Source organism: Colletotrichum gloeosporioides, assembly GCF_011800055.1.
Source record: "Colletotrichum gloeosporioides strain Lc1 chromosome Unknown consensus_31, whole genome shotgun sequence".
Taxonomy (NCBI): Eukaryota; Fungi; Ascomycota; class Sordariomycetes; order Glomerellales; family Glomerellaceae; genus Colletotrichum; species Colletotrichum gloeosporioides.
In genome coordinates, this window is record NW_025544676.1 from 123,535 (window position 1) to 145,669 (window position 22,135).

At 55.1% G+C, this 22,135-nt stretch overlaps 8 protein-coding genes across 8 annotated transcripts; 3 read left to right on the forward strand and 5 right to left on the reverse strand.

Annotated features, from left to right (window-relative positions):
• Positions 1-1,735: 1,735 nt before the first annotated feature.
• Positions 1,736-4,393, reverse strand: GCG54_00013482 (Multisite-specific tRNA:(cytosine-C(5))-methyltransferase trm4b; the record flags this gene model as incomplete). Its single annotated transcript, XM_045413335.1, has 3 exons — positions 1,736-4,046; positions 4,105-4,319; positions 4,376-4,393. 3 exons carry the CDS (start codon positions 4,391-4,393, stop codon positions 1,736-1,738), a joined length of 2,544 nt encoding a protein of 847 aa, XP_045266307.1.
• Positions 4,394-5,474: 1,081 nt separating this feature from the next.
• On the forward strand, positions 5,475-6,460 carry GCG54_00013483 (Meiotically up-regulated protein 14; the record flags this gene model as incomplete). Its single annotated transcript, XM_045413336.1, has 3 exons — positions 5,475-5,714; positions 5,768-5,906; positions 5,961-6,460. 3 exons carry the CDS (start codon positions 5,475-5,477, stop codon positions 6,458-6,460), a joined length of 879 nt encoding a protein of 292 aa, XP_045266308.1.
• Positions 6,461-6,571: 111 nt separating this feature from the next.
• GCG54_00013484 (GTPase MTG2) lies at positions 6,572-8,359 on the reverse strand (the record flags this gene model as incomplete). The annotated part of the gene is made up of 1 exon (XM_045413337.1): positions 6,572-8,359. One exon carries the CDS (start codon positions 8,357-8,359, stop codon positions 6,572-6,574), a length of 1,788 nt encoding a protein of 595 aa, XP_045266309.1.
• Positions 8,360-8,567: 208 nt separating this feature from the next.
• Positions 8,568-9,166, reverse strand: GCG54_00013485 (uncharacterized protein; the record flags this gene model as incomplete). Its single annotated transcript, XM_045413338.1, has 3 exons — positions 8,568-8,882; positions 8,905-8,970; positions 9,101-9,166. The coding sequence occupies 3 exons, from the start codon at positions 9,164-9,166 to the stop codon at positions 8,568-8,570; spliced, it is 447 nt and encodes a 148-aa protein (XP_045266310.1).
• Positions 9,167-11,749: 2,583 nt separating this feature from the next.
• Positions 11,750-12,639, forward strand: GCG54_00013486 (uncharacterized protein; the record flags this gene model as incomplete). The annotated part of the gene is made up of 2 exons (XM_045413339.1): positions 11,750-11,949; positions 12,006-12,639. 2 exons carry the CDS (start codon positions 11,750-11,752, stop codon positions 12,637-12,639), a joined length of 834 nt encoding a protein of 277 aa, XP_045266311.1.
• A 1,481-nt stretch (positions 12,640-14,120) lies between these two features.
• Positions 14,121-15,746, reverse strand: GCG54_00013487 (uncharacterized protein; the record flags this gene model as incomplete). The annotated part of the gene is made up of 3 exons (XM_045413340.1): positions 14,121-14,249; positions 14,305-15,462; positions 15,606-15,746. 3 exons carry the CDS (start codon positions 15,744-15,746, stop codon positions 14,121-14,123), a joined length of 1,428 nt encoding a protein of 475 aa, XP_045266312.1.
• An 810-nt stretch (positions 15,747-16,556) lies between these two features.
• On the forward strand, positions 16,557-17,436 carry GCG54_00013488 (DNA-directed RNA polymerases I II and III subunit RPABC1; the record flags this gene model as incomplete). Its single annotated transcript, XM_045413341.1, has 3 exons — positions 16,557-16,640; positions 16,769-16,851; positions 16,911-17,436. The coding sequence occupies 3 exons, from the start codon at positions 16,557-16,559 to the stop codon at positions 17,434-17,436; spliced, it is 693 nt and encodes a 230-aa protein (XP_045266313.1).
• Positions 17,437-19,554: 2,118 nt separating this feature from the next.
• Positions 19,555-21,273, reverse strand: GCG54_00013489 (uncharacterized protein; the record flags this gene model as incomplete). The annotated part of the gene is made up of 2 exons (XM_045413342.1): positions 20,883-21,273; positions 19,555-20,755 (listed from the first exon to the last, which is right to left on the reverse strand). Exons 1-2 carry the CDS (start codon positions 21,224-21,226, stop codon positions 19,555-19,557), a joined length of 1,545 nt encoding a protein of 514 aa, XP_045266314.1. The 5' UTR covers positions 21,227-21,273.
• Between the last annotated feature and the right edge of the window lie 862 nt (positions 21,274-22,135).

A 22,135-nucleotide genomic window follows, 5' to 3' on the forward strand; every position in this document is an offset into this window, starting at 1 on the left:
ACCAATGGGCGTAGGATATCATACCCAGATCAGCGCGAAGTGGTACGCAAAGACCAATCATGGGAGCATGTAGCAGAGTCCAGCCTGGATCCTGGGGGCTGTTGGTGATAAGGGGATGACTTGAAGTTGCTTATCCTCCGCCTCTATCTTATGGCATCTATTGGGTTTTGTTCAACACAATACTCATTTGCTAATCTGTTCTGCCTTCCCGCTACAAGCACCTAGCCTCTCACCTAGCGAGGACTTGGTGTTTAAACACCCAAAATGATGTAACTTAAGCGTTCAAGCAAACACATGACCCAGATTGAATAGCAAGTACGCTGCCTATGGTCTATGTCCATATCGGGGCGGAGAAGCTGAGTGCAGTCCCAACCCATTTACGTCGCGTGAGACATGGGGAAATTAAGCTTCGATGTCGAAAGAGCTTTGAAATCACTTGGTCACTACCAAACGGAATGTTCTGAAGGTACACGGAGGTTCTTCATTTGGCCAGCTAGTCTGTGTTTGTTGCCGGTTTGTTGACTGAGAACAGTCAGATTGGATGTTGCTGTCCATCAACCAGCTCTGCACTTATGAACTGAGCGCGACAACAACTCAAGCCATCTTATGGAGTCTCAGCTCGACTCCCCCGAGTCAACTTCAAAGGGCTTGAAAACCCCACAGGAAGGAGACGAGCCCCCCACCCACGAGGACCTCACCTCGTCTCCCACCATAAACCCGTCTCCCCATCACAACTCTTCATCAACTCGCCCGGCTAGCTCAATCGGTAGAGCGTGAGACTCTTAATCTCAAGGTTGTGGGTTCGACCCGTAAGCACCATCTGTTCCTAAAGATACGTCGTCTGTATGTATTCTAACATTATCATAGCCACGTCGGGCTCAATTCCCGTCCGCGATTGCAGCGCACACATCTCTTTTTCCTTTTTGTCCTGTCTGGAGTTTTGTTCAACTCTTTAGTGTCTCCTATGATATTCTCTCCAGACACACCTTCAAGTCCTGATAATCTAGGTATAGAGAGGCTAAAGGGTTAAGGGACTTAACTAAGTAAACAAGCTGTTTACTTAATCACTATGTTTACCCCTGCCTTGTGTAATTCATAACCTGCGCAACTTCTGTTGTGTTGTCTGGACCACTTGGATGCCTTCAGAATCTGGTCTTTGTTGTGTGCTGATAGCTTGTCTAACAGATGTTGTTCAGATCTGCCCTCTTCATACTCTTTAATTCCTTTCCCTTATGATAAGAAAGCACACACGATCATTCAACAACGCATGCCGCGAGATAAAAGTCTGATTCAATGCCAAAGAAATCTATTCACAGACTGTCATGTGCTACTCCAACAAATCTCTCATGTACTCATACATTTTGTCTTTCGTCTAGTACCTTGCGCAGGTCGACGCCTTCGGAATGGGCCAGAGCCTCAGCCCATCCCATCTCCATCCCGGATCAGCAGCGTAGTGTGCTCGCTTCCGGCGAACTTCCCAGAGACTATCATTGATGTGACGAGCTCTTGCGGACCCCGATGGCCAGTTCTCTGGCACAGGGGTGCCAACTGGATGTACACCCGGCTCCTCACGCTTCTCATCAGCCATCAATTGGACCTCCTGGGCAAACACGTCTTCCCATAACTGCTCTTGGCTGTTGTTGCTCACGATTCCTCCACTGCTATTTTCGCCAGAGGTATCTTCCCAGAGCTGATCCTATTTGCTCTCTCTCCAAGCAACAGCAAACGGCGTTCCCTAGTTCTCTCCGTTGGTGGTCTCGGGGGCGGCCTCTTCAGCCGCGGGCACCGAGGTGGGCTCGGCATCCATCTCCTCGGGAGTGGGTGCATCCTCAATATCGGCATACTCCTGCTCGGCGATCGCGGCCTCCGTAGCGGCCTTGGCCTTGGCAGCCTCGTCAATCTGCTTCTGCTTCTGGAGGCTGTTGTTGATCAACGGCGTGGTGTCGTTGAAGATACGCAACAGCATCGCCGTGCGTTCGTCCTTGGGCAGCATGAGGTTGAGGGAGTGGATGCTCTTCCACAACGGGAGCGCAATACGCTCGCTGAAGGCGGCATCGGAGCCGTCGGGCTCAACCCGCAGCACGCAGCAGCCCATGCCAATGTCCCTGATGCGCTCTCCTATCTCGCCCATGGACTGCCACTCGCCGTCGGCGATACGGGGGAACATCTCGATGAGGAGCCTGCGGAGGGTCTCCTTGTTTGTGAGGCGGACGACGCGAGACTCGCCGACATAGCCCTGGAGGATGGGCATGCCTTCGGATTGGATTCTCCAGCGGCAGACCTCCGCAGACGGGGCGTCCTGCTTCATAAACATCTTGACGCCGCCGTGGATGACCTTGATGCCGCGACCCTCGTTCTCTCTGAGGATGTCGCGCGCCAGGGCAGAGGTGTAGTAGATGGCCTTGGCAGGCTCGCCGGCGGCGTTGCGCACCATGAAGCGGTCTTCCGGGAAACGAGAAGAGATGTGATAGAATCCCTTGATGTGCTGGATGACCTCGTGCTTGGGGTCGAGGTACTTGTAGGGCTCCTCGACCTGGCCGTGGGCGTTGCGGTTGGATTTCTGGGGCTTGTTCTGCGACGCAAGCTTGGGTTTCTTCGCGTCTTGGGTCTCGCCTTCAGCCGCCTCGTCCTCGCGCGGTCGCTTAGTGCCGTTTGTAGTATCCTGCGCGGGCTCCTCAGCCGCAGCCTCGGCCGTCTCCTCGCTGTTCTCTTCAACCTTCTCCTCAGTCTTCTCGACCTTCTCTTCAGTGTTCTCCTCCGTCTTGGTTTCGGTGCCGTTCTCAGCCGCGGGTGTGACGGTCGCTCCGGTCCCGTTTGAATCGGACTTCTGGTCCTCGGGACGAATCTTGAGCTCCGACTTCTTCTGCAGGACCGTAATGAAGAAAGCGCCGGTGTCCTGCTGGTGACCGTAGACTCTCATGCAACGCTCAAGGGGAAGGTCAGCGCAGACGCTGCCCTCCAGGGGAGGAAACATGGTCTCGGCAAGCCTGCCAGGTGCAATGCCATCAGTGCTGTTCTTGGTAAACTCATCGACTTCCGCCTGAGAGCTCCACAGCCTGCCAGACTTGTCCATGATCTGCCATTTGCGCATACCAGGGGCTCTGACGAGACCCTTCAGCTCGTTGCTGCAGTCAACGATCTCGACCTTGTCGGGGCCGCCACAGCGATCGATGGCAGCAGCGATAACGGACTCGTTTTCGACGGGATTCATGGAGCAGGTAGAGTAGACAACACGGCCTCCGACCTTGAGCATGGCGAGGGCACGCAGCAGGATTCTGACTTGAGTAACGTGGAGACCGAGGGCATTTCCAGGCTGCCAATCCTTCCAAAGGTTCGCGTTCTTTCTCAAGGTACCGTCGCCAGAGCAAGGAACGTCAGCCAAGATTCTGTCAAACTTGAGGTAGACGGGCTTGTTCGGGGTCGCGGGGTCCGAAGGGAGCTTGATTGCCGGGTACTGCGTGGCGTCGTGGTTAGTGACGAGCAGGTTGGGTGATGAAAGGCGCTTGAGCTGGTGAACAAGGAGGTGTCCCCGCTTGTAGTCGGCGTCGTTGGCGATCAGAAGACCGGTGGCACGACCGTCATCCGAAGAGTCGGCTGCGAGATCAGCCTCACGCTCCTCCTCAGTCTCCTCGCCAAGGGCAAGTCCATCCTCCTTGGCGTAGGCGCGCAGGACCTTTCGGATTCTAGCCTCCTCGCCCTGGTGAATCATCTCAAGAAGCTGGCCGGCCTTGCTGCCGGGAGCGGCGCACATGTCCAGGACAGTCATACCAGGACGAACGTCCATCAAAAGAGGAGGGATCATGCTGACGACCTCCTGTCTGCTCGTGTTGCCGACACTCGTCTCAGAGACCAAGAACTTCTGGAAGGAGGAGAAGGGAGCATATTTGCGAATGACGTTCTTCGGGGTGGTCATCCACCAGGCGAGGTCGTTCGGGTACCACTCGAGAGGCTTGGGGGGCTCGACGGCGCGGCCGTCGGCGTGTTCGATCTTGACGATCTCGGGCATGTACCGTTCCTGGAAGAGCTTCTTCACGGTCAATGCGTGGCTATATGGGAGTCAGTACGAAGTCCATGATCGATCTCAATTGAGTCACTGCGACGTACCCCTTGGAGCCACAAAAACGGAAGCTGTTGGGGAGATCTCTGCGCAGCGCATCCCAGAAGGGACCCTGCTCCTCCTCGGACAGACCGATGATGGTGTTGTAATAGCGCTGAAGCCTCTCGTTCTTCTTGTCGACGGCCGGGTACGACTGCCACGACTCGCTGCGAGGCTGGCGGCCGCGGTCAGCGCCGCCGCCGCGTCCCTTGCCCTTCTTGCCCTACCGCGCATGTCAGCACAACCAAGTCTTCATTTCGACATTAAAAGGCGACCAACCTTGAACTTGCGACCCATAATGCAGGCTCTGTTGACGCGCGTGTATTGTTGGTCGCGCGCGCACGTGTGTTGTGGGAGATGGAGTTCAGAGGTGAGACCGCAACAGCTGTCGCGCGGTAGGAAATTTTGCCGTCACTCAAACGAGACCGACAAAAAAAAAAAAAAGTTGGAGGTTCGGGCGGTATGCGCCAGCCCCTCGATTTGGAAAAGATTGGCCAATCAAAAGAGGTTAAGTGGGTTATCTTATCACCCCGCATTAGACCCCTGTCCCTCAGGGTCTCCCTCCGGCTTGTATCCGCAGAAGCACCTGAAAGACACTGCAGCTCCTCAAAGCCAACAGCTCCATCAGTCAGCGGGGAGTTGCTTGAAAAAGTCCATTTTCCTGGAGACTTCATCTCAAGGGGGGAACTCTGAGGCATACAGTACCAAGTCTCACAACGTGAACCTCAGCTCGACTGATCTGGCGAACAACTTTGTGGTCGTTGATTGGCGAGTGTGCTCTGACGGCTTTACACGAAAGCTCCTGAAACCTCTGAAGCTCCGTGTTATCCGCGGCGCAGCACCAGAGCTGCCCTTCGCTTCTTGCCTCCGTGTACTTCTAACTCGCAAATGACATATAAGTCATCGGTGGCACGCGAGCAAGTCTGTGTGTTGGCTGGCGTACAGAGACGTCTGGTCTGCTAATGCCTGGAAACTGATTGGGTCCTGCTCGCAGCATGGAGTGGGCACCGAGGCAGTCGATGGCAAGGATAGGCCTAATATCGATCGCCCAATGCGGGGTTGTTGCCTCGGGACCTGGGGAGCTTCTGTTACTACCTGCCGCCGTAGGTACCTTAGTTTTCGATTATGCTATGTTTCCCCCAACAAGAGCTTGTTTTGCCATCAGAACGTGGGAAACGGCAGCCGAATGCCAGCCGAGAGGTTGAGACATCCCCGCATGCGAGGATGCGTCCGCGCCTTTCGGCTCGACAAGGGCGCGAGCTGGAGGCGACTCGGACTACTTAAAATGCCATAGCTCTCTTAGATTCATTCCTTTCTTAATTGGTAAGGATTGTTGCCCCTCCACTTCGTGACTTTGTAAAATTCACAACCCGGAATCATGGCCCCCGCATCAACTGTCAACCAGATCCCACAGGTGGACGCAACCGCCGCCTCCAATGGCAAGGCCAAAACGACCGTGGACAGAGGCTCAATGAAGCTCTCTCTGAACATGAAGCCAGTCAAGTACGACGACCCGTACCAGCAACGACAGCATCTCAAGGAACGTCTCGCTTTGGGCTTCCGCATTTTCGCCAAGAACGGCTTTGATGCAGGCGTGGCTGGCCATATCACTGTTCGCGTGAGTTTCTCGGGTTTTCGCATTGCAGCCTCTCTTCTGACAAGATGGTTCAGGACCCAGTCGAGCCAGGGACCTTCTGGCTGAACCCATTCGGCGTCCCGTGGCCTCTGCTCAAGGCATCTGATTTGATCCGGGTGGACGAGAACGGTGAGGTCGTCGAGGGCGGCCCTGTGAGACTGCTCAACACCGCCGGTTCGCCACTCTCTCAAACCATGCTAAGATGAAGAGCGTGCTAACATCTCCAAGCGTATATGATCCACCACGCCGTCCACGAAGCCAGGCCCGAAATCAACTGCGTAGCCCATTCCCACTCTCTCTACGGCCAGGCCTTCTCCACCCTCGGCCGCAACCTCGACATCATCAGCCAAGACACGTGCGCCTTCTACAACGACGTCGTCTTGTACGACAACTTTGGCGGGATCGTGCTGGGTAAGGAGGAGGGCATCCGCATCGCAAAGGCGCTGGGAGAGAAGAAGGCCGCCATCCTGCAGAACCACGGCCTCATCACCTGCGGTAAATCGGTCGAGAGCTGCGTGTATTGGTTCCTCAGCCTGGAGCGCTGCTGCCACCAGCAGCTCCTCGCCGATGCCGCCGCGGGAGGTCGTGGTCACTTGACCACCAAGGTTGAGCAGGAGGATGCCGAGTTCACATACAAGTCTATCGGTACCGAGATGGCGGGATGGTTTTCTGCGAAGCCGGCCTTCGACATGATGGAGCACGAGTCCGGGGTATCATACAAAATGTAAAAAAGGGACTTCAAGTAATGGGTGGCTTCTTTGTTTTATATTTCAAGAATGCAATCAGTCCAAGACTGGCTTTGAGTGGTTTTGAACAAATATGATACAAGCGTGATACATTTACTCGTCAAGTAATCCAACAGTCCAGTGGACAATCCTGTTAACTCCCTGGCCATGGATGGCGCTAACGGGAATGACGGCGCAATTTTCCGTCCAGGTTCCCTTCTCAACGCCACTTGGGTGAGGAGCGGTTCCATTGTTGATCTTCTCAAGGTACTCCTTAAGTTGCTTGAAATTCTCCTGCGTCTCGGGAAGGTCAGCCTTGGTGGCGACCACGAACCACGGCTTGGCCGTGATGTGTAGTCCCGATTCCTCCTTGGGGGTTTCAGGGGCATCGGCAATCATCATGTTGCCTCCGTATGGACGCTGGGTGTCGCCGTTGGAAGCGAGGTCCCAGTCGATACGAGAGTCGACCTCACGATCTCGCTCCTCCTCTTCGCGCATCTGGGCATAGAGGCCAACCTCCCTCCACAGAGCATCGAGCGCCTTCACGGCGGGCCCAGCAGAGAGGTCGATAACGAAAGCGAGCACCGCAGCTCGCTCGACATGACGTAAGAACTCCATGCCAAGCCCGCGGTCCAGATGAGCGCCCTCGATGAGACCTGGAATATCAGCAACGGTGAAGCGAGTTCGCTGTTCAACCCGGACTTCTTCCTCGTGGCTGCCAGTCGAAGATGCGGCAGCGGGATAGCGCTTGTAACTCTTGATGACCGGTCGGCCCTTGTAGTTGTCCAACACAACGGTGCCGATGTTGGGCTGCAAAGTGGTGAAAGCCCAATTTCCGACCCGAGTGCGCGAATTCGTAAGAGCCCGAAGCAGTGTGCTCTTGCCGGCGTTGGGCAAACCCACGAGACCAACGTCGGCGAGCAGCTTTAGCTCGAGTTCGATTTGCATCGTCACCGCTCGCTCGCCCTTTGTTGCGAAAATTGGCCTTGGAAATTCGCGAGATACAAAGTGCGGGTTGCCGAGACCACCAACACCTCCGGTGGCGAGCAGAATAGGCTGCGGTGATGGGCGTGACAGGTCGATTTGGATAGGGCCAGGAGGCTGGTGGTAAAGTCGTTGACGGCGGGGGGCCTTTGGCAGAGCAATAGTCTTCAGGTCGGACTTGGACAGGCCTGGATATAGAAGCCACTTGTGACGCTCGGGATCCTCTGGCTCATCATCCTCCAGCTCGGGCTTCTTGGCCTTGCGTTCTTCTTCGATCAATCTATCCTCCTCAATCTCCTCGTCGGTCATCACCAGTTCTCTGCGCGCAAGCTCCTCTTCGCGCTCTCGCTTTGCACGCTTTTCGGCCTTTCTCTTCGCTCGCAATGCGCGCTGGAGCACCGCCTCCTCAGCAACGGGGTCTTCTCTTTCCAGCTCGCGCAAAACAGTACCGACGGGTACGGTGATGATGACATCCTCGCCCCGCTGGCCGCCCTTTGCGCTACCTTGTCCGGTTTTTCCCCGCCCTGCACGAATAAAGCGTCTCCTCGCTAGCTTGTGTAAAGAGGTCTCGCCGTGGACGGCTTGGATGTAAATGTTGCCTCCATGGCCTCCATCGCCGCCGTTTGGGGGACCGTCGGGAAGATATGCGTCGCGCATGAATGATATACACCCATGGCCACCAGGGCCAGCATAAAGGGTCAAGCTGGCCTTGTCGGCAAAATTGGGCGAGGCATAGTCGTCGGGCGCGGGGTTGAGTCGGCTCGATGGTGGTTCTTGGGCGACGTGGGTGGAGCTATGGCGGCGGGATGCGATGGTCCTCGAAGCGAGACGGGATGCGCTGGTGGCTCGGGAGACAAAAAGAGAGGGATACAGGAACGGAAGAAACAAAGAATGACTGCCGGAGCATCTCGACGCCATTGTCCCGAGCGAGCCAGCTAGAAGCCGATCGTGAAGAATTGGTCAACTGCAGTTGGTTGTCATGAAGCTTGGGAAATTTTGGGTTACTGCCATAGAGCGATAAGATAAGAGATGTGTAAGGTAGGTTGCCTTACATAATGTGGCAGGGGGACGACATCTACGAAGCCAATTATTCGTGTTCGGATGCCATCTCCAAAACATTGCTGCATCACAGCGTAACCTCAGAACCTATTTCGATGAGAGGGTCGAACACGTCAGAATAGCGAATGAATTCGCCAGCAGTATCTGCGTTCCTCAGTTGCAGATCAGCATAGGCTGTCTGTTGGACGAAGGAGCCGCGAGCCCCAACAACCTTTGAGTACCGCCATCCCATGCTCATGAATCGGTGGTTTCTGGCTGCGCCCGAGTCGATAGGGTGCTCGGAATTGAGCAAAGGGCCATTGTTGTAGCGCAAAAGCAAGGGAACGTCCCGGATCTTGGAAGAAAGCGCTACGAGACGGTGGTGAAAAGTTTCGAAATCCGTCTTTGTAAGCTCGATGACAAACAAGGGTGTCATAGATGACAGCCAGGCCGATGCAGTCGGGAACGAGTTCCAAGGCGCCCGATTTCAACTGCATCATATTTGGTGCATAGGTAGTTTATGAGCGCTTGCGTCTGTTCTGTGGTCAGATTCGTTTGATCTAGCCATCCGTTGGATCCTCTGTACGATAAGCTCTCGGCGTCAATACTCGACGTAGGAACATCGATGACCGCATCATGGGCGTTGTCGCTGGCCGACTTTGTTGCGTGAGATTCCGCAACTGACATTGCCGAATTCCCTGTCTCATCGCTTGTCTCTGTAGGGAAGATAGAGACGATGATGGAACAGGATTAAGGAACAACATATTGGTCAGCCATGAGCTGTGAAAAATAAGTACTGCTTGATTGCTCCCACAAGATTGCTCTTAGCTAGTAACACTTTTACTCTCGACAATGTCCAACCCTTGTGATTACTGTCGATGCGCAACCTCTACACCGCAAGGTAGGTTCTTACATAATGTGGCAGGGGCGGGAGCAACCGACCGCGACTGGGATCAACTGGCGAACGACGCTGTCTGGCAGCCCAAGCTTATCGAAAGCCGTCAATTTTAGGCCAGAGCACTGCCTGGTTGCCTTGAGTTGCCTGCGTTGGGACAAGACATAAAACGAAGGGATCGGGCGTCTTTTCAGCCTCTTGGACGTCCCTTCCACACCTCATGAACCACTGGTGGGCTTCGTACAACCAACGCAACTTTAACCGAATCGAAATGCACGGAAAAAGGACGATGCAGCTTACCGATGGCCGCTTGCCACAGATTCATCGCCTCGATGCACCGTAATCCGACAACTCTATCTGTTTCGGTGGGCATGCTTCACCAGCGGGCGGCAGGCTCTGGCAGTCTAGCAAAGGTGAAGGTGCATGGTCTCAAGATGCGGTGAGCGGGGGTCTGAGGTTCTGACAGGAGGGGTTGCAGATGCATCGACCACCGGCCGTTCCGCCAAACACCGGCGGCAAAGCCATGGGCGACGATGGCGACGGCGATGGTGATGGCAAACCAAGTGGTTGGTGTTTTCTTGGAGCTGAAGGGAATGGCAACAACTTTGAGGCTCAATGGCCATGGCAATCTACTGTTCGATGGTGGGCGAGCAAATGGATTGGGCCCTCTGGGTTGCATCCATCCTCGCAGCAGCAGCAGAGTCGTGCAGTGTCCACTGTGCAGTGTGGTGTTGGTGTCCAGTGGTGTGTGTGTGTGAGGTGGAAATCCACACAGCCAGCCACCCCACCGCACCCCACCCCGTCCTGCCGGCCGTGTCGGCGCCTCGAAGGTCCCAGGTCGGGCGGGTCTGACTCTCTGCCCCTCTCCGCTTTCTTTCCTCTTCGGTGGCTCCCGTTGGACAGAAGACGGCCAGCGGGAAGCAGGCTGGTGCTTGTCGCTCGCTTCTCGCCCAACCTCCCCTCCCCGCTTCACAGCAAACGCCCCGCGGCTTCTCTTCTTGAGGTGTCTCCCAGTGGAGGTTGTCTTGCCTTGCTGCAGGAGGGCAGGTCACAGGCGTCGGGTACATGCTACCTTACCTGAGGTGACCTTACAGACACAGTCTGGTCTAGCAATTGGCCGTTGACCGCCTTGAAGCCCAAACCCAAACCAAAGGCGGAAACGGAGACGGCACCGGAGCCAGACTGGAGAAAAGCTGAAGCTGGGAGCCGAAAACTGAACGAGGTCGCCACAACGCACACACATAATCGTCCCCGTCCACTTCTCTCATTGCTCAGATCCAAACAGCTTGCTGCACCGCAACTCTTCAGAGTCTGTCTGGCTGCGGGTTTTTACCATTTCCTCCCATCCATCGTCTTCCACCTCCCACAGACCGTATCGTATCTGCCATCCCATTCTTCCCCCCTCCCATCCCACGAACCACGCAAGACGCACGCAGAGCCCGCCGCTTCGTTAGTGTCCGCCCAAGCAGCATCAGCATCAGCACCAGCACCAGCACCGGCACCAGCGCCGACACCAGCTCATCCCATTGGGACGCCGTTGGGCAAACGACGTCTCCTCTCCTGCTTGCCACCCCTCCCATTGGGCCACTCTGCCCCCAGACTTGCATATTGCAACACGCTCGCATTCGAGCCACGACACTCGCTGCAGTCAAAAACCCCTTCCCATTCGACCTTCTCTTCATCTGCCTGCGCCCTCGTGGATCGAACTATCTTCTCCCCACGTCTCCTCCGCATCGTCTGTTTTTGTCTCGTCTACCCTTCTCACTAGGAGCCGCCTGTGTCGTGCTTCCCGACTGCACTGCACCGCACCGCAACGCACCGCACCGCACCGGCAACGAGTACGACCACTTCTCGTTTGCTCCCTGCCTCGGTCCTCTCCATCCTATCCCCCGACCTTGGATCCCTTCTGCACTGCTCACTCACTGCTCACTGTTACTGCTGCCACTATTGCTGCTGCTTGCTGTCTGTCGTCTTGTTTCATGCTTCGAAGCTGCATGATACCTCGCACCAACCGACAGTACCAACTCGCTTTATTCGTCCTAGTATTGTTTATTCCCAATTCCTTTCTTACCGCTGCCGACACGTCGGGTCCTTCATCTGTCACCATCCTCCCCTCTTAATAATAAGTCAGGTCAGTTCATCACCGCCTTCCTCTCTTCCTCCCACACTCCCTCTCCTCTCCAACGCCCCATTGCAACCCCAACCCAGCATTTCTTTTCTCAAGAGACCCATGGTACGGGTCTCGAGGAAGAATGTCCATTGTACCAGTAGTGGATGAACCATCTTGATCTCCTTGTACACCATCCTTACTCGGAACCTTGCCCCATCCGTCGACTATAGACCGTCGGCGTCCGAAAAGGGAACCATCCGCTAAGATGTATACCAGAGAGAGAGATCACAGGCCGCGGACACCACGCACGCCTCGTCAGCGCAAAACCACTGTCAGGATGGACCCCGACTGCGCCATTTGCCATGCTCCTGCCACTCTGGCATGCGATTGTGAGGCCAAGGGTCTTGATGTTGCCATTAAGCAGGCCGAACATCGCATGATGAATACGATATACAACGAGATTCGGTAAGCAGGAGGGAAAGCAACGCTGTAGTTCCTCCAAACGCTGACTCGATCGCCAGTACCTGGGTTCGTGCCCATGCCCAAGACTACATCTTGGAGTATTTCCGTCTGCTCACTGAGCGCCGAAAGGCTGCTCACACCGCCAACCTCGAACGCATCACCGCTCAAGCCTACCACTACTACCACACCCAACCTCACCCCAACGAGATTGCCGAGGCACAAGCGAGCCTGAAGCGCGGTATTGACGAGGACTGGCAGTCCAGCGTTCAACGATATCCCGAGGTTTTGGAATACTTTTACAGTCTGGTAGACCTGACGCTCCCTCCCGATGACGATCCCACCGTCAAGGATCCTCCATTGAGCGCCCTCAGCGGCTCTCGGAAAACTAGCCGGCGGATTCAGGTTGGTGGACGTGACATTCCGGCCATTGCAGGTGTCAGCTCGCACGAGAAGGACCCATTCGCACGAAGAACACCACCGCCATTCGAGCACCCACGGGGAATGGGCAGGAGAACACCAGCCCCTAGAGACCCCAGGGAAAACAGGAGATCCATGCCGCCCGCAGGTCCTCCTCCAGGAGGACCACCTGGTCCCCCGGCACCTTTCGGCTCCAGAGGAATGCCGGGAATGGCAGGAATGGCACCGCCGCCCGGTCCCGGCGCTTACTACGGCTACGGTGGCCAACCATACTAAAGGATTCACGCGCTGGATATTCCCCCGGAAGCAAAAAGGTCTTGTTTGTAATGATGTTTCATGAGATCCACGAACTGCATAAACCTTCTCCCCCCTTTCCCGCGGCCTAGCCAGACTATTGCATTGCAGAAACGGTGCGGCATCATTCAGGGATCCTCCACCGCGGCGTTGTTGATACGTTTCTAGAGAGAGACAGAAATCGTGTTTCCGTTTCACCAGCTTTTGTGTACTTGATTTTTTCATGTTCCATCTCTTATGTCATTTTCGGTAGGTTGGCGTCGGTGTACGGGCAACGGAAAGAGGGGAAACCTCACATTCATGGCTGGCATTCACGACGGCGCAGGCCGGATACCTCTTATTTTTCTTCCACTTTTACCATACTTTTGCGCTAGTATTCTATGACAGATGAAAACAGCCTCTCAGATATGCGGCGAGCTAGAGCAATCTACAAACATTTAAAAAGAAGTCCGAAAGAGACGAACGTCTTCACCCCTTGACTTGCCTCTGAGCACTTACTTTCCTTGGATGAATCTGGGACACGACACACATCATTGTGTTGCCGTTGTGAACATGCGACTTCGTCACGTCCGCGAATCAAACAGACGTCATATGATCACACAACACACATACACACAACGCGAGCAACCGAGGTTACCTAGACAGGACGCGAGTCAAATCAAGCGCAGAGACCGAAAACTGCACCCGAAAAGAAGGAATATCAGCTATGAAGAACATGTCACTCCACATACAGGTCAGCAGCATGTCAACGATAGCGGGGATTCTTTGCTTTTCTTCCCTTACTCAAGGGTCATGTCCGACATGACGCACAAGCACACCTGCCCGACGCGAGCCCAAGAGGACGGACCAATGCCGGCGATTCGGCGTCGTGATAGGGTCGGCACAGCGCGCCTGTTGCAGCCGTTGGTTTCGTCATGCACGTCAGACATGGCAACCTGGGGGGCAGGGGAGAGCTTCTTTTGTTGTACTTGCATTGCTGGCGTTGGTGGACGTGGGCATTCAGACATGGCCGTGATTGGGACAGTTCGTGGGCAGTACAAGGTTATCTCTGACCACTGAGGTCTGCTCTGGTGGGTTAGTCTTGGGCAGCTAGGATATTCACTGCCCATCACATGACAGTATAAGAATGCCCCATCATGTACAGATTGAAAATAGCTTTTCTCTTTTCCTCTCATTTTGCGCTGGAACAGGGGGAGCTGCTAAGTACAAGAAAGCCCTCAAGGTCGGCGAGCAAGTAGGCTGGAAAGACGCAGAAAATCGCCACAGTTATAAAAAAAAATGTTTGCGTCCCCGAGATCCGACTTTTTATGCAAGGGTAGGAGTTTTGGGTGTGTGTGTGTTCGTTTATCTTTATAGGTTTGAGGTACCCGGGACCATTAGGCTGACCGAATAGTCATTGGGTGAGTTGGAGAGGAGTTTCTCCGTTCAGGCTCAGGCGACGGTTTGGAGGGCGGTGATGGAAATCATGCCTTCTCCTCGACGGAGGTCTCCTTGAGGTCCTTGGTAACCTCCTCGACGCCGTCGCCGTTGCTGATGCCGTTGGCCTCATCGGCCTCGAGCTTCTCAAGCTGCTTCTTGGCCTTCTCAATGTTCTGCAAGGCATGTTAGTGACATGGAGCTTGGTACGTATCATACTTTAGCACTCACTCTTTGAGTCTGGGCCTCCTGATCAGACTTCCAATTGTCCAGCTTGGCCTTGACCTTCTCAACAACAGCAGGGACGTCGGACTGGCTCATGGGAGGGTCGATGTTGAGGAAGGCGCAATCCTCAACGACGGAGGGCGGGCAGTTGAACTTGCCGGCATCGGAGGCGGCGGCACCACCCTTCTTGCCCTTCTTACCCTTCTTCGCGGCGGGGAGGTAGTCCTCGTCACGGTCCTTCTTAGAGACGACCTTCATGCCCTTGATGCCAGAGTCATCGACGGTACGGCTAGCCTGAGCGCTCAGGCCGCTGTCGGCCAGGAGAGGAGCCTTCTCGGTCTTGTGGGAGGGGTCGAGGAACTGGAGCAGGCTGTTGGCGCGGCGGATCTCCTCGAGGTATGCGGGGTCGCTGGCCTCAGCAAGGAACTTCTCGGCGTCGGCCTTCTTGCGCTCCTTGATGTACTTGTCGTGCTCGGCCTTTCTCCTCTCGCGGGCCTTCTCACGAGCCTCGCGCTCGTAGGCCTGGGCGGCTTTGCGGCCCTGGTAGAACTCGTCCTTGAGGGTCTTGACGACCTGGTACTTCTCGTTCTGGACGGCGTGGAGCTTGGTACGCTCGTCGCGGAGAGAGGAGAGGTTCTTGTAGGCCTCGTCGCCCTCGGCCTTGATGGCGTCGAGCTCGGCCTGGATCTTGTTGTACTGCTCGCTCATGGCCTTGGCCTCCGGGTCGTCCATGGAGTCCTTGATTTCCTTGATCTTGGCCTTGAGGTCGTCAATCTGCTTCTGGGAGTCGTCGAACTGGGAGAAGTTCTTCCTGAGCTTGCGCAGGGAAGAGATCTCGGCAAGAGCCTTCTTCTCGTCGACGATCTTCATGGAACCAGAGTTGACCTGGGACTCGAGCTTCTCGATCTGGCGGTCGACCTCCTCAACGCTCTTAAAGTTGACCTTGGACTTGGCGTTCTTCTGCTCATTAATGCGAGAGCGCATCTGCTCATCGAGGCGCTTGATCTGGTCAAGCTTGCCGGTGCGGGCATTCTTGCCGGCGCCCTGCTTCTGGCGGATCTCGTTGAGCTGGGAGATGAGCTCCTGGCGACGCTTCTGGGTAGGAGAGGGCTGGTCCTTGTTCTTGTTCGGGGTAGCGAGGTCGATCTTGGCCTTGATGGCTTTCTGCGATTGAGAGGTTTGTGAGTAATTGCGACTTTAGACGACATGTTTGCTTTTATGATATTGCCGTAAGTTGGCTGCGCTAGAATGCCGCGGCAAGGAAGAAGAGCTGCCGCAATTATCAACGGCAGTTCGTGCGTACATACCAGCTTGTCCTCTGCCTCCTTGAGCTCCTTCTCAGCAACGTTCAGCTTCTTCTTGAACTCGGCCTCATCAGGCATGGCCGGTCTGGTCTTCTGCTCGGCCTTCTCGGCCGCAGCAGCGGGTGCCTGCTTGGTGTCCGCCATTGTCGAAGTTGTATATACTGCCTGCCGTCCTGGAGAAAGGGACGATCAATTGGCAAAGGCCGGTGAATGCGCTCAGCTCTGATCGTAAGGTGAGAGGTGTGGAAGAGGAGGAGGGGAATCGGAATGGGCGAGGGAGAAATAATGGGCCGCGCAAAGGTGAACTTTTGCGTGGTACCTTTGCAACGGGACCCTCAAATTTTGTTGAAATTCACCCATTTGGGTTCCGTGGCAGGTACTTTCCCTGCTAAGGCCACCTGCTTTCCGTGGACTCGACTGTGGGGTTTCTAGGCCACGTTGGCACGTGCGCCTTTACACCTTCAGTGCTCTCAGTGCTTCGGTGGTGTCCATTCACAATGGACCCTGGAATGATCGGTGCAGGAAGCGAGGGCCCGTGGCTGGTGGTGGCTCGTGCACGTGCCAGCAGCCACCGGTCAGTCTGGGGTGTCTGTTAATCACCCTTGGAAGGGTGTGAGCTGCTTGGGTACGTACTTACCTGTACAGTTGTTCCGTCTAATGCTGTTTCGGATTATCTTCACCCTTCAACGACGTGGATTTTTCCAGAAAAGCCCGTCTTCAGACTGGATGTTTTTTGGGCGCTTGGGCCCCACTTAGATTTTTCGCTGCAAGGCTGAACTCGAACGCCAGAACTTTTTGGCTTTGCGACCGACGCCAGTCCTTTTTTTCCAACCCCGACGTCGACCCTTCGCGATACTCAACCCCGTATCCCGACCGCCATCCACAACCTCGACCCTCGACACCATTCTCGGCCGCAGATACTCGTTTCTAGCGGAGTAGTCGAACGCTGCCACAATGTCGGAGCAGAAGGATGTGAACAAGGAGGTCACCAGGCTGTGGCGAGCCTGGAGGACAGCACACGAGATGGCCGCGGATCGCGTACGACTACCCCCAATCGACTGCATCAGCAACGAGACTGCCAATGCTCTTTGAGATTCGGCCACTTTCTCTGAAGCAGATGAGATCTTCACGTGCGTTGCAACAGTGGAGCTGACGAAAGAATGCAGGGTTACGAGCTGGCCGAGGAGGAACTCACAATCTCTCTTGACCGCTTCAAGATGGAGTACACCAGCGGTGACGGCAGCGTAAAGTGAGCGCGTCTCGTGGTACCCTCCGCACTTTCCATTTTGCTAACGCGTTACCGTGCAGCCGTGGCAAGCTCCAGTTCTCCGCCAACCCCTCCGCCGACATGATCCGCAAGTTCACCCCTCCGCCGACGTCCCAGAACCCCAACCCGACACCCGAGTGCGGCACCCTCTGGGTCGAGTTCCTTGCCGATACGACGTTTGGTATTAAGGAGATCAAGAAGTTCATCCACCACCTTATCAGCAACAAGTACTCGTCCGGCATCATGGTCACTCACGTGCCCCTGTCCCCCGCCGCGCGCAAGATGCTGGTAACCATAGAGTCGTTCGCCAAGGTCGAGTGCTTCCTGGAGGAGGACCTGCTGGTCAACATCACCAAGCACGAGCTCGTCCCAAGGCACATCCTGCTCAGCCGTGAGGAGAAGATTGCGCTGCTCAAGCGCTACCGCCTCAAGGAGACCCAGCTGCCCCGCATCCTGCAGAAGGACCCCGTCGCCAAGTACCTCGGCCTGAAGCGCGGCCAGGTCGTCAAGATCATCCGTAACTCTGAGACGGCCGGTCGCTATGCCAGTTATCGTTTGTGTGTATGAGCGGGCTGGTCAGTCAGCGTCGCGTCTACGCACATAATCACGCCGCGTTACTGGGCGCGGCAGTTTGGAAAGCAAGGGAGGATAGATGAGAAAGACCAGACGGAAAAGTCAGAGGCTTTCTGGAGGCGGGACGTGGCTCCTTGTATGGGAGAATATCGCCCAGGGGCTCGGGGAGGAGCTTACAATATGCATCACTGAGTTCGGCGTTGAGGGAACGGCTACGGTCTGCTGTTTTGTGTATGAACAAACCAAAAAAGAGGGCTTTCAACTAGAAGGACAATTATCAAACTTATTATTTATCCGTCTGTTGGCTGCCTATAAAGATGGACTTAGTAGCATTGCGAGGCGACAAACTGGGTAGGAAGTTGACTCTTATGAAACACCGGTTTGTGATTCCATTGAGCTAGTTTAAGAGCAAAGGCAGACTGTGGCATGTCATCTCAACTAATGACGCTTGCTCTCTGTCGCTGTGGCTTTCCGACAAGCCGGTGAGCCGTGGAAACACGTTTGTCTCGCTTTTCGCTAGCAGGTCTGCATGCCAGCGCACCGGCCTGCGTCGTATGCTTAGGCACATCTATCGTTCATGCTAACTTGTCTCCGTAAGAAGTTTGAACCATGGCGAAGGAAGAGAGGCATTTCGTCTCAGCGGTGGGAGACCGAAGAGGGAAAAGAGAGAGATATCCATCTTAGGACTGCGCCTCGCAACAATTTGCGTACCTCAAAACGTGTACGCAATCCCTTTTAACCCGATTTCATGGGAGGAGTCTATGCAAAAGAATATCCACAAGTCTGTCAATGCAACAGGTAAAGCAACGCCTTTATTCAATCCGGGGAGAAGACCGGACGAACGCTGATATAATACATCCCAATGAAAAGCCAAGCCAAGACAAGACGAAACAAACCCACCGCCTGCTTTTGACTAACCCAACTGCCTTAATCTCACACAGGGGGAAAAGGTCATCACCATAAACGCATTTTCGCACCAAGTCCCACAACCCCAACGCGCCCGTTTACCAACAGGATACATCCCAAAAGACATTTCACACCACACTGAAGGTTCCGCTGTGCGGGAGAACCCCAACCCATGCGTCAATGCCAGAAAACCCCCATTCCTTCCAAGCCCAACAGGGAGGAATGCTGCGACTTTGAAAAAAAAAAAAAAAAAGCAGCACAAGACAAAGCAGCACAAGACAAAGCATTCTGGCTCCACATACCTAACCTACAGGCTACACGGCTCCCTCGATCGGATTTCGGTTGTCGGCTGACAAAAGATGGAACGGGGGCGGGCGAGACAACAGGGGAGCTCGGGAAGCGGAAGCGGAAGCGGATAGACGAATGAGTGGGTGAGTCAGGGACCGACCGAGAGATATGTGTCTGTCCTCCGAGAGGATCTAGCCACGAGAAACCGAGAACACGCGACAAAAGGAACCGGCACCGCAGGGCAACGGGGGAATAAAAAGTTAGACAGGACCGAAGTAGACTTTCAGGGGGCGCAGAGTCAGTCGTTGAAATTGGGTAGGGGATAGGCCAGAAGAAAGCAACGGTTGGTAGGCATGGCAAAAGCAGGGACCAGGCTGGTTGCGGGATTGGCAGGAGGTAAAACGGCATACCTGGTTGCGTGAGAGAGCGAAGCATCCGAGAGGGAAAAGCAGCACGGTGTTTGTTCGTCAATTGTGTCGTGATTATATTGTATCTCTTGTAGATGTTGTAATGGTGAACAGGCTTTGCAGTACAAACATGATGGCGATTGCGCCGGGGTATATGTTAGCGATAAATAACAGCAAGGACAGCTAGCAGCTTTTGGCAATCGTCAAAAGAGGCAAAAGCAGCCGCTCCTATCTCGGTTGTCCTGGGTTTCCTCCTACTCCGAATATCCCGTCGTGATGATCATCTTTCCCAGAAAACAAAACGTGACGCGTCCAGCCCCTTCATGGTCCGAAATCAAACGCCACAGCAAGGCTCTAGAGACCTCTGTAACTCCAAATGTGAAAATTCCAAAATTCCGTCAAGTCGTAATTGTACATGGGCATATACTGCCTCGGCTGTAGTGATGCAGTGCAATTCGTCGCGATTAAGATGGTGTGGTGAAACATGAATCGTCCGTAGTCGTGTCAAAAGCTACTTCAATAAGCCGCCGGGGTCAATTAGCGTTGGCTCTCCGGGGCGTGGGTTATACGATGGGTGATCATCGTGATGTGATTGCGGTATGGGTTGGAGTTCGGTGCCGCTTCTCGTCTTCTGTCGCGATTGCTTGGTGTTGTTCGGCCCTAGGAGACCTCCGAGGTCTTGCAGAAGCGCTGTCGAGCCACGTCGCATACCAGTCGACGGGGCAGGGAGCGTGGGTGATGGTACTCCATGTCCCGGGGATGACTTTGGATCGACAGTTGAGACGAGACTGTCCCGACGATAGGTCGGCACGCCGAATTGGTCCTCAGACAGAAGCCCCCCCACATCAAAAAACGAAACTCTTCGCGGGGTGGTGGTTGAGTTACTTCGAGACGACGAGAGTTGGTCATGCGGCAATAGCGAAGCATCGCTGCGCTCGGCGTTACTGCGGCTGCGTTGAGGGAATTGCCAGTTCCGTAAGTCCTCGCCAAATGGCCTTGCAACGGGTGCAGGGGTGTATCGCGGGCTCTCCGGATCATACTCTTCGTCCGGCAGCTCTCTCAAATCAGGATCCACTCCAAGGCCAACGTCTCGCACCAAGTCTTCATCGCTGCCCCAATGCCGGTGAATGGTTGGCCGTCGCGAATCGGAGTTCCGATCCATCGAGTCAGCCGCAACTGAGCCGTACTTGAATTTCTGTTTCTTGATGCCTCGATCGCGGACGAACGAGCCTAGCACCAGGGCGTTCGCTGCTGTGGTCGCAAACAAGAGTTCCACGGATGCGAATACCGATCGCAGTTGTTGTTGTCCGTGCTCCCTGATGACGTGGGGGACCCGATAGATGGTGACGCCGATAACTGCCAAGCTGAGGGAGAAAAGCAGCGTAAGTTGGACCTTTCTCTTCAGACCCATCTGACTCCGCAAAATAATCGGGATAGGGAAAAAGACGAGAAGTGCATCGGTGAGGATGTTGCACGTCGCCATGGTGATGAGATGGGCGAATCCTTGGCGACACTGCCCGCCGGGGTCGGGAGTGACCTGCCAGTAGTGTTGGAAGGGCCTGCATTCTGCTAGGTCACTGATGATGATGGCGATGAAGGTTGCGACCAGAGTACATCTGATGAAAACCAGAGTCTGTTCGTAAGAACGTGCCCAAGTGACGCCAGTGAGGCGCTTGAAGAACTCTAAAATAGTGTTCTTCAAAATCCACAATCTGCACAGACAAAGCGTTAGCAAGCCATCCTACCGTCTGAACGGTTCAAAAGTTGGTTCTCATCCAAGCGTTGCTGACTGGCAGAAAACGTGGCTGAAGACGTGCGAGCGGTTGGGAAATGACATACGTCGCTGCGTAAAAGATGCGGCTGGCGAGCACGAGACCACTCGCAATCTGCCTTCTGTGCTCATCTTCCGGGGACAAACCGTCAAACTGCGAGTTGTTGGTTCCGTAGAGTAGGACAAAATGCACGCAGACCATCCGGAGCCAGAGTGGGATGAGGGCGAGGGCAGCGACCTTGTCCTCTTGGAACAGCCTCTCGGTCCGAATGAAGCGGCCAGCAACCCGCAGCAAGATGATCATGGTGCAAAATGACGTTATCCACCAACAAACAAGTAACGACGGCTTGTCCTCGGAAAACTTGCGAAAGGGTGGCGGATCGGTGTAAAGAGTCATCGTGGACTCGTGCATTCCACGCTCGTCGACCTCCGCAGAGGGCACGACGAGCGGGGAGGAAGCTATGAGGTTGGAATTCGAGAGGCGGCGGCTCAAAGGGCGCAATCAGCTTTGTCGAGTAACGGGCCAGGTAGTTGTCACAAGGGTATAGGTGGGCGACGATATTGAGGTAATGCGATTCGACGGTTGGCGGAACAGCGACGAGGTGTCGTCAAGGTGGGATGTGTATGTGTGCGCCTTGCAGTGACAGGTACGTCTGATGCATGAACTTTGCGGTTGTGAAGGGACGAACAGTGCAACATCAGTCAAATCGGACCCGGGCGCAAGTGAGGGCGTCGAGGGGATCAGGCGGAGAGCCGTCGAGACGGCGAGGGGTGAGGACGCTACCGGATGCTTGGGATTCTGGCAGAAAGACACCCGACAAATTCGTGGGCAGAGGTCGAAGTTGGTGAGGGAACATGGAGCGCCGTCAAGATAATGCGGAGGAGTGGGTGGAAGTAATACTCCGGCTGCACGCAGCAGACGACGCAGATAGAGGCAGGTCTCTGGTGAGGATACCGCCGCTATGCTAGCGGTCCAGGTGAGATGGAATAGGCTGGGCTGGGGTGGCCAAGTTGGGGGGCAGTCAAGGATACCCAGTGATGGTCCCTTTGCGCGCTAGGAATGATGGGGGATTCGGGCCCTTGGGACTCGAGAGTGAGTGAGAGAGAGTCGAGGGGTGTGGGATAGAGTGACAGGGGGGCCAGGGAGGGTGTGCGGTGATGGATTGATGGTGTGCATCAGCAGCTTTTCTTGGCCGGCCAATCCTGATCCTGTCGGTACGGGACTGGACTGGAGGTGCAAAGCAGAGCAGAGCAGAGGTTGGATGATGGGGTGGGCAGGCCAGACTGGCCACGGACTCGATTCGACCAGTCCTGAGGGACG